A 13,552-nucleotide genomic window follows, 5' to 3' on the forward strand; every position below is an offset into this window, starting at 1 on the left:
CGCTAGCCTGATAATGTGCTGGTGGCCATAGACTGGTTCATTTTTCCTGGACTATAACGTTAGACAGATTTTTGTGTGTGTGTGTGTGTGTGTGTGAGAGAGAGAGAATAAATTGTGATAAATCGTGTGTTTTTTTTCTCTTTTCTAGTTACTTACATCCACAGGCCTACGGTGTGGCATATCAACTGTGACTTATTTTTTTTTTTAGTATTTTTTCATTAGCTCTCATGTACAGACCTTAAAAGGTTTTTTTTTTAAATTCATTCATATTTGGGACCAATTTGCAGACCAGCCTTTGCCATAGCAGGTGCAAAGATGCAACTATATCGCATGGAACAAAATATAAATATATATTTCCTTATGGATTCTCATGTGTTGCAATCCAAATGCAACACACGATATCCAGATGGAAATACTTAAAGTGGCCTATAACTAACATTTGTTAATTTGATAAAAGAGCTCATTTAAAAAACTACACATTTCATAATTAATTTCGATTAAAGATGAGATGGAGTGCATCTTCTCCCCGAGCCGATTACAGTATTCACTTTCAGACTCCTGCGTTCTTTGTTCTGGGCTCTGTTGGTGCGCCTCACGGTAGCTGCCTGGGGGAAGGGAATCCTAAGTCAATATTAGTGGGCCGCACAGGCAGATGGTCTCATTGTCTGTGCGGTCTGTGTGAGCGCCTCGCTCCACACTCTCGGGCGTATGGTGCGCTGCTTTGTCGCCATGTGGGTGTCACTGCTAATACGATCGGCCCCTGTAACTGAAGCCGCAGAGGAGTGATACTGCTACTTAAAGGATCCAGAACGTAACAGGGCATATGTGGTGCCTTCTTAGCTGTACAACATAAATCAGCGCAAGCAAGATTGGCACTTTTTGCAAAATTATGGCTGCCTCGCCTGCCTATTTTAATCCTTTAAACCAAAATCAGAATAAGCTTCATCGTCAAATTAAGAAAGGATTATGCTGCCTTTTATATTAAATAAAGTCCTTCCACTTTCGCCAGTCGTATATTTTTATTTGTCTTTTTAGTTTTATCTTTTTGTCTGGCACCTGACTGTTAACGTGGTTTTAATTAGAAAGAGAATTTATGCATTGAAAAATGTTTCAGTTGGTATTGTACGACTTTGGACCCCAGACAGCAGGGAACGTCTGATTCCTGATGGTGTGGGGTTTGGTGTTAGCGATCTGTAACTGCAGCAAAATGTGACAAAACGTTAATATTTTGTAAGGACAGTTTGATATAGACACAATGTTCTGTCTGTGACAGCATACTACCCATCAAGGCAGACAGATACTTCTCATATTGAATGATGCCATTACAGACAAGGTCTGTTTTTGAAAATGTCTCCTTTGTCTAGTCTCATCTGAAAAAATGGCTTAAGAGGGAAAGTAGCAATGTATTTCACGTGATATTTGACTCCTGTAATGAAAGTGGTAGAGAATGCGACTAAAACCGACATACATGATCAATCATAAATTTAGTTTCACTCCCTTCAAACCCTGAAACTAAGGTACACATATCTGTTCCATTATCTGATTATGCTTCATTGAAATAACTGATGTAGGCAGCCGGCCTTTCATCGCATGTCAGTTTACTCGATTGTTCGTGCCTTTTATCTGTTAGAACTACTAGGGTAGCCGCTCTCCTCCAAAATGTTAGCCAGCTACTTGAGTTCGGGCTTCAAGATAAGTGGGAGCTAGCTAGCCAACGAACTTTATAGATTTATTTGCACTGATATGAAGCTTCAACAATCTACAGATTCTACATAATGTTACAGTAGCTACCAGAACATGCTGAGACAAGCACAAAATGCTCGCTACTTTGGTTTCGTGTGTGAATGTATTTTTCAGGGTACACGAGGGCAGTAGCATCGAAACACTCGTAATTTTTATGGCTGAACAGAAAGAAGTACTATGAAACTACAATTGCCTGTTTGAGCAATCCGATGACATCTTAATTCTAAGTGATCTTTCCGGGCTGTGAACGCTCTATAGTTTATACACTCTTTGCTATCAATATGTGCTGTACATTATGATTAAACATTAGTAAGTGGCAATATGAGGAATAAATCTAAGTCGTGGGTTTTCACATTTACAGTTTGTTAGCTGGCGAACGCGCTGACGAAACCAGATCTCCAAGTTGTGCGCACACATTCGGTGAGCAAATCGAGCAATTAAACTTGCCAGTCAGCTAACTACAGTATCAAACCGGTTAGCATTTGTTGTCTTAAGTTACACGATACTTTTAGCTAAATAGAGATCTAACGGAAAAAAAAACGTATCACACGGACTTCTCCTCCATACCTACCCACTAAAGAGGTCGTCTTCTCGTAACTACCTAGCGCTATGGTTAGATTAAAACATTAAAAGTAGCGCTTAATTCCTATCTTAAGGTTCTAGTAAAATAAATCCTGCACTGCGGCTGTGCTACGCGTCAACCGAGCTTACATTCAGGGGGTTTGCGCTGCCCGGCTATTTTTCTTTTATTATTTGATTGATGGTAGTACATTCGGGAAACGCCTTAACAATATATCTTCCTCCCGATACGCCAAAAGAGCCTTGACAACATCTACGTAGAGAGCCAACCAGCAAGTTTGGCTTCACTGGCTGATAAAATTTGGGTTCACGTATGACGTAGGCCAACAGTAAGCAAGTACATTCTTCTCTCTGGTGGTGGGACGGACGCCTCGGCTTTGTTTCGTTATTTCGGTTAAAACGCCACCTAAATCTGTCAATTTATTTGTTTTCTTTTTTTCTTCCTTGGAAGCAAAACAATCCTCAAAACTGAAGTTGTTTAAGTAAAGGTAAGACCTATATTTTCTAAAAGGGTCTGTTCTTATCCAGCGAGCCACTCTAAAATGGCCGCCCTATCTTTTCTTTCTGTGCTGCTAGTAGCCTTGCTAGCTAGCATGGAAAGATAAGATCGTAGAAAATGGCGTCGTGGGAACAACACGGGTGTTGTTCGGCAAAATCTAAATGCACTGCCGGCGTTTTGATATTACATAAACAATTAATCACTAACATCGACCACATTAAACGTTTTTATATAACCCCAGCATGTATGTTCCGCTGTAATATGAATGTGACCCCAGTGGAATTGAAAATAAACACGAAATTTGGGGTTTTCGGCACGGTTAGCTAGCTGGCTAGCAGTTAGCTATCAGGCTAGACGAGTGAAATGTTGTATTGTGGATGGTTTTTATACCTAGAGATCTAACAGACGAGAGTATTTTAGCAGTCTTAACATTGTCTCTGAAGTGGTATGCCAGTTTGGCTCCGTTTGAGAGCATATTGTTTTTAATTTGATTGCGACATCCGGCATTCGAGTTATTCCATGTGTGTAGCTGGCTAACTTAGCTCTGGTCAACTATATCAGTGCTAAATAGCTAAATCAAATTAGATTAGTCGTTAAAACCCTCCATGAGTCGTCTTTGATGTCTGAATTGACTAGTTAGCAGGCTAGTATAAGCCAATTGGAAGGCTCTTTGTTTTGCTTCCATATAATGGCTACGGTTTTTTGGCTAGTTAGATAACTTGTGTCTGTTCCGTGATTTAAAATTCTGTTCACCGATTGTCTAGATACGTTTTCACATTACAGATACATAATTGCTTCTTTTATTAGTAATAGCTAGCGTTAGACCTCTTAGGACCATAAAAGAAATAAAGCTAACATTAACTCATCTAACGTTACGTAGTTGGCTGATACGCACGTCTTTGTGTAACTAGAGATATTCCATGGAAATGTACGTTTGCTGGCTAACGGGCTAATGCTGAGATTGGCGTTCCTTTTGTGTTGCTAGGGAGAAAATCATAGCCTTAGCATTTGTTCTATAGCTAGCCAGACAATATTTAATATGTATTCATTTGTCGCACGGTTTTGTCCTTGGTTATAAAATAAGGTTGCCTGGTTATAACGTTAGACGCGAATGCGAGCGTTGCACATTGACGTGATCACAACAGTTTTCAGGGTTTCCGTGCGATCGTTTCATACGCCATCTCTGTTTTACACTACCATCGACTTCAGTGTAATTTTAGACAAGAAGGGTTCCATAAACAACCCCCCCTCCCGTGCCCGGCCCCAGTACACACACTTAGAAACACGCGCATACCGAAGTGAAAAGTAACTTGCACTATTTGCTCTTACCTTAGTTTCGGGTTGACGGACATAAATGGACATTTTGGCAGGTGAAAAGATCGCTAAAACTACATTCTAGATTTTGTAGTTAGCCAGCTGAAAGCTATACAAACTGTGACGTCGTCTAATGAAATATTTTGTGTGTTTTTTCCCTTGCAGTTCGTTTTCCCCACCCCACCCTTTGTATATTATTCTTTTGAAGATTCTTCGTTGTCAAGCCGCCAAAGTGGAGAGTGTGATTGCAGAAGGGGGTGCTTCTCGTTTCAGGTTTGTGCCCGATCGTGGAAGCCTGTATTCCCTCATGAAGTTGTTTGTACTTGGAGTGTAATTAATACAGTCTTACAGTTTCGAAGAGTTCTGATGTCTCCTGTGTTAGCATGTCTTTTCACCTTTTGTCACGATGGTTTCTCAATTTTGTATATCCGCGTTGCATGATCCAACTTGTATGGTCATTCTCAGCTGAGACTTTGAATTTTCCGGAGCAGAGAAGGAGTTTTTTCTTATAACCCCTTGTTCAGCAGAGGCAGGGTAGATCATCTTTGGTCCCATAATTCGTCTCAAAATGAAGAACGCACCATTGTAAGTTGAAGTAGGTGTTATCAAAATGTGGTCAAGATGGACGATTGTTTTTTGTGCTTGAAGGCATCATGAAAAGGGGGGTATTAAATGTTCATTTCATGTGGCCCTGCAGTTTCATCTCATCCTGAGCTTTTGTGGTCAGACTGTGAAACCACAGCCTAAACTCTGACTTAACACCACACCAGAACCATTTTAAAATGGTCAGGTGATACTATTAAATCAGCCCTGTCTGTTTTGCATTTATCCTGCCACAAACTGATATTGACCACGCTTCACTGCAAATAGCAGTTCCTTTTCAGAAATGTGCATTAGTTTCCCTGGATACGAGTGTGGTGCTATTGATTTTGACATCCACAATGTCAATATGCGAGTCCTTGAATAACCTGTAATAGCTTGTTATATTTAGATGATTACTTGTATTTTGAATACAGTCTGAGAGATTTAAGCGCCCACATAACTACCTTTTTGCAGCCAAATAGGATTTTTCAGATTTAAGGATTTTCAGTTCTGCTGTTAGTCCCCTTTGGGTAATATTATTCAGTACCACCTAAGATTGATTTTAACTTGCATGCCAGTTGGTCCTCTCTGACCAGTAGGGAGAAGTTTAACAATTTACATTGCAATTTGTAGAGTTAAGTTCACATTTGAATATTTGTTGCTTAGTAGTTGGTAAGTCTTTGGTAGCTTCACCTCTGAATCTTGAATGTCAGATTGTGACTGACATGTTTGTTCTGGTTTTAGTGCTTCTTCGGGCGGAGGAGGAGGTAGGGGTGCACCTCAGCACTATCCCAAGACTGTCGGCAACAGGTACATCAATTTTTCCATTTGCCTCAGTGTTTGAGAAACACCCAGGTCCTCAGGCTTTATGTCAGTCACGTGGAAGTGATTGCTAAAATACTTCCTATTAGTCTGGTTTTTGAGTGATTTGTGTGTTTGACTTAATTGAATTTGACATTCACCTGTACACTTTACTGTTATGAGTCTTTTTAGTGACTCATTCTGTCTTCTCCTTAGCGAGTACCTGGGGAAAACCCCAGGGCCTAGCGTTCAGAGATGGGTTCCTTCACGAAGCACTAGACGAGATGTCAACTCCTCCAACGAAAAAGAACGACACGATGCAATCTTTAGGAAAGTAAGAGGGTAAGTATGATCCACAAGGACTTTTTTTCCCTCTGGACTCCACCCTGCTCCCATTGAGGTAGATGTTCATGATGCAGGAGAGTCTTTGTGGGGCATTGAATAGGTGGAGCCTTGATGTGCTCAACGACTTGCCAGTTTGAGCCAATCCATATTTTTCTGTGGAGAGGGCTGTCATTTGAGTGGTTGTTATGAGTCTGTAATTAACAGCACATAACAGCCCCACCCTTAATCTGGCGTGTGGAGCCACATGAGTTAAATATTTCACGGTTGGTTTTGTGGCCATTGTTGTTGGGTTTGTATAGATTTGTATGCACTAAATGGAATTGAGACACTACAGCTTATTCTTGAGTTCATTAGATGTACAGCCAATATTTATAATGGCAGTAAACTGCAAGGGTTGCCCTTAGTTTGCAAACAAGTAACATAGCAATGTGTTGTCTTGTCCCTTTGTTTTCCCCAGCATACTTAATAAGCTGACCCCTGAAAAGTTTGACAAGCTATGCCTTGAGCTCCTGAATGTGGGCGTAGATTCTAAACTCGTCCTAAAAGGAATCATCTTGCTGGTAAGAGCCTTGAAGTGTAATTTGAATTCACTGTACTTGTGGAGAAAGAAAGGTTTAAGTGTGAAGGGATGTATATACTTGATCACTGTTGAGTCCGTAGTGACGCTTTGAGAATGATGGGGCAGGTTAGGCTAGGTGTCTAATGTAGTGTGGCTGTTTCATGCTCTGGTCCATCAACAGCCATGCAAAATGTCCCCTTTTTTCTTGCCAACCAGATTGTAGACAAAGCCCTCGAAGAGCCCAAGTATAGCTCGCTATATGCTCAGCTATGTCTGCGCTTGGCAGAAGATGCACCAAACTTTGACGGCCCTTCACAAGAGATCCAAACATCACAAAAGCAGAGCACGGTAAGCACAACCTCACTGACACCAGACCACCACAGTTCTGATCACAGAACCCATTAAATCATCCGTTGGTTCTGAAGGTATATAAATGTAGTCAGTGCTTCCAGTTAAGATGCATGTCATTAGCATTACTGTGAAACTGGTTGAGATGTGTGTTTGACTGTTAGGGAATCCGCACCATTTTGTATGTTAAATGTAATTGTAAATGCTGTCGTGTAACCTTGATGTTCCTTTGGACAGGGGAAAATATTGATTATTTGTTCTTGTTTTATAGACATTCAGGAGACTTCTGATTTCTAAGCTTCAGGATGAATTTGAGAACCGTACCAGAAATGTTGAAAGTGAGTATTAATTATTAAATAGTTTTTTCCTCTCCCTCTTATGTAGTTGCACATGTCCCTAACCATGCTTATGTTTCCCTTTACACAGTCTATGACAAACATGACAACCCTCTTACTTCTGAGGAAGAGGAGCAGCGTGCCATTGCCAAGATCAAGATGCTGGGAAACATCAAATTCATTGGGGAACTTGGCAAACTCGACCTTATCCATGAATCTATCCTTCATAAGTGCATCAAAACAGTACGTTTTGTTCTTTAATGCTGACTGTTTGGGTTATGTATTATATGCGTTTATGAACCAAATCTGCATACTTTCCTGCCTCGAAGTGATTGTGTGCAAGAGAGATGGTGTGCTCTATCAAGACTCCTGATTGCATTCTCTTATTTTCACAGCTTCTGGAAAAGAAGAAGAGAGTCCAACTTAAGGATATGGGAGAGGATTTGGAGTGCCTCTGTCAGATAATGAGAACAGTGGGGCCTAGACTAGATCATGAAAAAGCCAAGGTAAGTGTACTGTATTGCATGCATTTCTGTTAATTCTGCACAAAGGCATGCAAATATACATTTAACACATGGATACTTCTCTCTGTGAGCAGAATTAAGAAAGTCGATACTCTTGGGTAAATGTGAATTCCACACATTGCCATTGAGGTTGTCAGATTTTTTTGTTTACTTAAACTGTTCTGGTGGACTCTAGTGTAAGACACATGTCCATTACCACCTGTTTTTTGTTTTGTTTCCCCCCTTGAGTTTGAACTGTGACTCTTTAAATCTAATGTTCTGTCCTTACTTTTCCCCCCTTTAGTCGTTAATGGATCAGTACTTTGGCCGTATGCGATCCTTAATGAACAACAAGGAATTGCCAGCAAGGATTCGTTTCCTGCTGCAGGATACTGTGGAGTTGCGAGAAAACAGCTGGGTTCCTCGCAAAGCTTTCATCGATAATGGACCAAAGACGATTAACCAGATTCGTCAGGAGGCAGTAAAGGTGAGTTAACCCTTTTAGTCTCTTATAAATAAAGCGTAGCAATTTTTTGATACTAGCAGATTGTACTTGTCTCTGGGGCATTTCATTTTGAAAACCTGGCTTTGGATTAACTGCTTATTGAACTCTTGTGTTCCTCTGCTGTGTAATATAGACAATGCTTTGGCTTTGGCAACATGGGTGAATTGAGCTGATGTTAAACTAACACTTTTCTCCTTGCACCAGGATTTGGGTGTTTTTATTCCACAAATGGCCCAAGGAATGAGGACTGACTTCTTTCTGGAAGGCCCCTTCATGCCAGCCAGGATGAAACTGGACAGGGAGACACTCGGGGGATTGGCTGATATGTTTGGGCAGATGCCAGGTATGTCTAGCCTTAAGGTGCGGTGGCCCTCATTCAGTGTCGTGGCAATGCTGTGGTGTGAGCGCTTCGCCTGTGTCTTAACTCTGGCTGTGGCTGTGTCTCCTTCAGGTAGTGGGATCGGCACTGGTCCAGGAGTCATTCAGGACAGATTCTCACCCACTATGGGGCGTCACCGCACAAACCCGCTCTTCAACGGCCACGGTGGACACATGGTTCCTGTTCCCCAGTCTCAGTTCGACATGGGAGGCAAGACTTTCAAGTCAAACCAGGTAAGAGGACAACTTATTAAACCGATGTGACAAGGCAAGTTGCTAGTTGAAAATTGAAGCCAGTAGATGAGGTGGTTGAGTGCTGATGACACCATGCACCATTCTGTGTTTCCACCAGGGGCAGAATCAGCATTTCCACAACCAGAACCAGAGCCATTCATCCCAGCAGCAAGCCCCATCCAAGGACATGCCGCCACGGTTCAAGAAAGGCCAGCTCAATGCAGATGAGGTAAAAGTCCACAGGGGTCACATGCACTGAATGCCCTGTGATTATAAAAAGACGCGTTATTCTGAGGGTGAAAACCCGCTGCCAGCTCTCTCTTCAGTCTTGTCTTTTTATTCATCCCTTTCCTCAACTCTTCCCACCGTCTCTCCCCTCCCCATCTTATTGTTTCACCTCTTTACTGGCAACTGGTCCGCTGAACGTGATTATGAGATATGAGGGCATTACCACCTGCTGATGTTGGAAATGTTGCCGCTTCTCCAAAGAGGGGCCTGACTGAACGCTTGCCTCTTCACCCCTGCTTTTTAGATCAGTCTGAGACCTGCCCAGTCATTCCTCCTGAACAAAAACCAAGTGCCAAAGCTGCAGCCTCAGATACCAACCATGATTCCTCCGAGCGCGCAACCTCCTCGCACGCAGACGCCCCCGCTTGGACAGGTACGGGACACTTTTTTAGTAACATGGTGTCTGACAGTCATGGTAAACTGTGCTTTCATAGAATTTAAATCATGTTTTTTCCTTTTTCACCTTTTAGCCCCCGCAACTTGGTCTTAAAACCAATCCACCTCCGATCCAGGAAAAGCCTCAAAAGACCGGCAAAAAACCACCACCTGCTAAGGAAGAACTGCTGAAGATGACTGTAAGTACCTTTTTTAGCACTGTAAACCGCAGCCTGGCCAGTGTGCCTTTGTACCTGCTCTTGCCATATGTTTCACAGTGTTAAAGCGAAGCTACTTTTCTCAGGAATGATTGTGACTTCACCATTTTCCCTTTTCAGGAGAATATAGTGACAGAGTACCTGAACAGCAAGAACATCAATGACGCGGTTAACGGTGTGAGGGAGATGAAAGCTCCCAAGCACTTCCTGCCTGAGATGTTGAGCAAGATCGTGGTGTGTTCCCTGGACCGCTCGGACGAGGACAAGGAGCACGCCAGCACCCTGATCCACACGCTGCGCACCGAGGGTCTCATCACTGGGGAGAGCTTCATGCAGGTATGTCAGCCCCCCCTGTACATGGTCCGCAGTGCAGCGTAGGCATACTGCTGCACCACTGTGGCAGCTGGGTGACAGTGCTGGCTAAGCAGAAAGGCCACATATTTGTGTGAATTTAAGAATACAACCCAAAAGCTGCTCCTCATCTTAGCAATTTCGGCGATCCTGTTATGAGTTCAGCAGCAGACGGTACGTCCGTGCAAGACCGATTGCGCGTTTCGCCTGACACTCTGATCATTTGTTTTGCAGGCTTTTCTGAACGTTCTGGACCAGTGTCCCAAGATCGAGGTGGACATCCCTCTGGTGAAGTCCTACCTGGCCCAGTTTGCGGCACGCGCGATCATCGCCGAGCTCATCAGTGTGGCGGAGTTGGCCCATCCCCTGGAAAATGGCACCCATTTTCCCCTCTTCCTGCTCTGCCTCCAGCAGACAGCCAAGCTGAAGGATCGTGAGTGGTTGACCGATCTTTTCCAGCAAAGCAAGGTCAACATGCAGAAAATGCTGCCTGGTATGTTTGAACTCCCATTTCCTATCCAGCCTCCTCATGTTACCATTTACCAGACCTGTTCAGATGGATTGAAGTTTAACTACCTGTCAAGGAGATTAAAGCTAAACACAAATGGGCATGTCTGTCGTCCTAATCCGTTTCAGTCATAAAAGTTTGAGTAAGAGTTTGAGAAGGCTCTTATTCTGTTAGGCCCTGCAACAAAGTCTGGTAGTTTTGAATTTCAATAGCGATTGGACAGTTGTAGCTGCTTTTAGCCTTGCCATATTGGAACATGTCTCATCTCACGGCCCCCGTCTGCCCCTGGCTCCGCAGAGATCGACCAGAATAGGGACCGCATGTTGGAGATCCTGGAAGGCAAAGGGCTGAGTTTCCTGTTTCCGCTTTTGAAGCTGGAGAAGGAGCTGCTGAAGCAAATCAAAGCAGACCCCTCCCCACAAGCCATCTACAAGTGGATCAAAGACAACATTTCGCCCAAGCTCCACACTGACAAGGGCTTTGTCAACATCCTGATGACCAGGTAAAGAGTGATGAACCGGAATGTCAGGGGGGAAAGGGGAAGACGATTCCATGTCTAGTGTTGCTTCCAGTGTAACTCTCAGCCTTCTAAGGCCCTCGATCATGTTGACTGCTGAAGGCTAATTTTTCCAACAAACCACTACAAGAAGAGGACCAATTACAAGAAATCTCAATAGTTTGAAGCCTTGAATGTGAAACCTAAAAAAATGTTCCCTTCTAGCTTCTTGCAGTACATTTCCCACGAGATGTGCATCGCTGAAGGGGACGAACAACTGTCCGCTCCCACGAAAGATCAGCTGGACCAGGAGAAACAGCTGCTGCTAGCCTTCAAACCCGTGATGCAGAAGTTCCTGCATGACCACGTGGATCTGCAGGTCAGCGCCCTGTATGCTCTGCAGGTGCACTGCAACGCCAGCGGTTTCCCCAAAGGTGAGGCCCACCTCCGTCCATCTGCTGTCCTAATAGTAAGTGGGGGCTCAGTTGGGATGAATTGGCGGTTACGAGGTATTAATGCAGTTTTTGTCGATCGTAGGCATGTTGCTGCGCTACTTTGTCAACTTTTACGATATGGAGATCATTGAAGAAGAAGCCTTCCTTGCATGGAAAGAAGATATTACCCAAGAATTCCCTGGAAAGGGAAAAGCATTATTCCAGGTATATTATTGTTTTCATGTTGTTTGTGATGTAATGGGTTTAAGAATTGATGTCTGCTTTTGTTACACGTAAGGGCAAGTTCATCCCTGAGGATCTGAAGTCTTGCAGGTTTTAGTCACTTCTAAGCTGGTAGTTGATTTGAGTCTTGTGAACCAGGTGGAGTTTGAACCGTGATTTCAGTTGGCATTGCCCTTCCTGTTTTGAAAATCACAGCTGTCAGATCAGATTCTTGATTTGATCCTATATATAGGTTGCTAACCTATTGTGTATCCAGTGAGAGCTTGTTGTTTGACCCAGTCAGTGATGGTATGTTGTTGTTACTTTCCCAGGTGAACCAGTGGCTGACCTGGCTGGAAACAGCTGAGGAGGAGGAGTCTGAGGATGAAGCTGACTGAGGAACCAGCCAAAGCCTTATAGAGCAGAAACTATTGATATGATATTGCTTTTTTCCCCCTTTTGCCTCTTCCTAACCCCTTCCCTATCTTGTAACACGCATACCTACCCACTGCGAAAATTCATTCCGCTGTAAAGTTTTCGCAATGTAAACCCCAAGCATGTGCTCCCCTGCTTTATTTTGTTCTCTTGTTTTTGTTTTGCTTTGTTGGCATAAGGTCTTAAGCGCATTATGGCATACCATCCGTTTTTGAGCCTTCCTTTTGAGATCAGCGTTTAATAGAAGCATGAGATTGACATCCTACGATTTGCCCGACCGCGGCGGATTGCGCGCTAGCCCTGCAGCCACGTTCTGAGTCTGGTTTTTGAGTTAACCGCATAGCAACACTGTAGACATGCACTTTGCTCGGTGTAACACTCGAGTCGTTGCAATATTCATTCATCCCTCGATTGTCTCAAAGTATCCTAAACTGTAATCATCGGTTGCCGTAACATTTTAATAGTTATTGCCTGTGTTTCTACCTCTTAGTAATGGGCTTTGTTATGTGCTGGGTATGGAATATCCTCAAGTCCTATTTCAAATGAAAAGACATAGAAAAGCCTGGGCAAGTGCACAAGTCTTCTGTAAAATAAAAAAAACCTGGTTTACTTGCACAATAGAACCTGATTGTGAGGTTTCAGATCATGCCCTTTTTAAGTGCTTTTTCTGGAAATACGGAACGATTCAGAGGGAAAAGAGCTGATGCCGCCTCCAGTTTATCGACTTGTGTTCACATGCCCATTTCCCCCTGCATTCTGTATCTGTCAAACACTTGTGATACTTGAATTTTTTTTTTCCTTACAGCATTTTTCAGGGACTATTACAAACTCAGCCTGTTCGGATGCAACAACTTTAGATCCAATCATATAAAGTGTAACAAAGTGAATTTTTAATCTGTCTTTTAATTGGTGAATAAAGTAACTTTAACAACAGGATTGGTATTGAATTTCCACACCCCTTGCCCACCTTGTCCTAAAGAAATTAAGGCCTTCAATAAACAAATGCCTAAATGGATATTTATCTAATAATCACGGAAAATTATTAATATGTATTCTCCCCACACATAGAGTAAACTTATGCCTTCACAAGGCATACATCTAAAAAATTGCTTTCTATTTAAGGTGTTATTGTAAGGTTGTGTAAGTGCTGAGAATGTTCTGTGTACCACTATTGCTTAACTTTCAGTAAAGTTAAACACTTAAGATCAACGAGACTTGTCCTGAGTCTTTGTCTCCAGCCAGTGTCTGTACTTCAGTGACATAGTAAACTGTTCTCTTCTGTATGGGGTGTCATGATTGAATGCACGGTTCACTCACTGCCACTCATTCATACGGTTTGCTCTGTAAGTCGCTGTTGGTAAGAGCATCTGCCAAATGGATAAATGTATACGGTCACTCAAATTCAGTATTGGCTTTTATGCTGTTACCGGTTCTACTACATTATGACCATTGCAGAAGAATGTGTAACTTGACTGCTGTGGAACTAATAAAATTCAAGAA

The 13,552-nt window shown here is 42.8% G+C and overlaps 1 protein-coding gene and 1 non-coding gene across 2 annotated transcripts; both read left to right on the plus strand.

Annotated features, from left to right (window-relative positions):
* Nucleotides 1-2,635: 2,635 nt before the first annotated feature.
* eif4g2b (eukaryotic translation initiation factor 4, gamma 2b) lies at nt 2,636-12,985 on the plus strand. Its single transcript, XM_036544220.1, has 21 exons — nt 2,636-2,640; nt 4,301-4,408; nt 5,462-5,527; nt 5,735-5,860; nt 6,321-6,423; nt 6,639-6,770; nt 7,042-7,108; nt 7,197-7,348; nt 7,501-7,611; nt 7,913-8,095; nt 8,318-8,456; nt 8,565-8,725; nt 8,844-8,954; nt 9,258-9,386; nt 9,484-9,588; nt 9,727-9,942; nt 10,192-10,450; nt 10,763-10,967; nt 11,187-11,395; nt 11,499-11,620; nt 11,950-12,985. The coding sequence occupies exons 1-21, from the start codon at nt 2,636-2,638 to the stop codon at nt 12,013-12,015; spliced, it is 2,775 nt and encodes a 924-aa protein (XP_036400113.1). The 3' UTR covers nt 12,016-12,985.
* LOC118788590 lies at nt 8,985-9,173 on the plus strand. Its single transcript, XR_005005415.1, has one exon. It is a non-coding gene; the product is annotated as a small nucleolar RNA SNORD97 (small nucleolar RNA).
* Nucleotides 12,986-13,552: the final 567 nt, after the last annotated feature.

This window comes from Megalops cyprinoides, chromosome 13 (genome assembly GCF_013368585.1).
Source record: "Megalops cyprinoides isolate fMegCyp1 chromosome 13, fMegCyp1.pri, whole genome shotgun sequence".
Lineage (NCBI taxonomy): Eukaryota > Metazoa > Chordata > Actinopteri > Elopiformes > Megalopidae > Megalops > Megalops cyprinoides.

Bases quoted from the DNA above. Each gene is read 5' to 3' on its own strand.
- eif4g2b (XM_036544220.1), top strand. The intron at 5,528-5,734 runs GTACATCAATTT...TCTTCTCCTTAG, and splicing joins CCCAAGACTGTCGGCAACAG to CGAGTACCTGGGGAAAACCC. The intron at 10,968-11,186 runs GTAAAGAGTGAT...GTTCCCTTCTAG, and splicing joins GTCAACATCCTGATGACCAG to CTTCTTGCAGTACATTTCCC.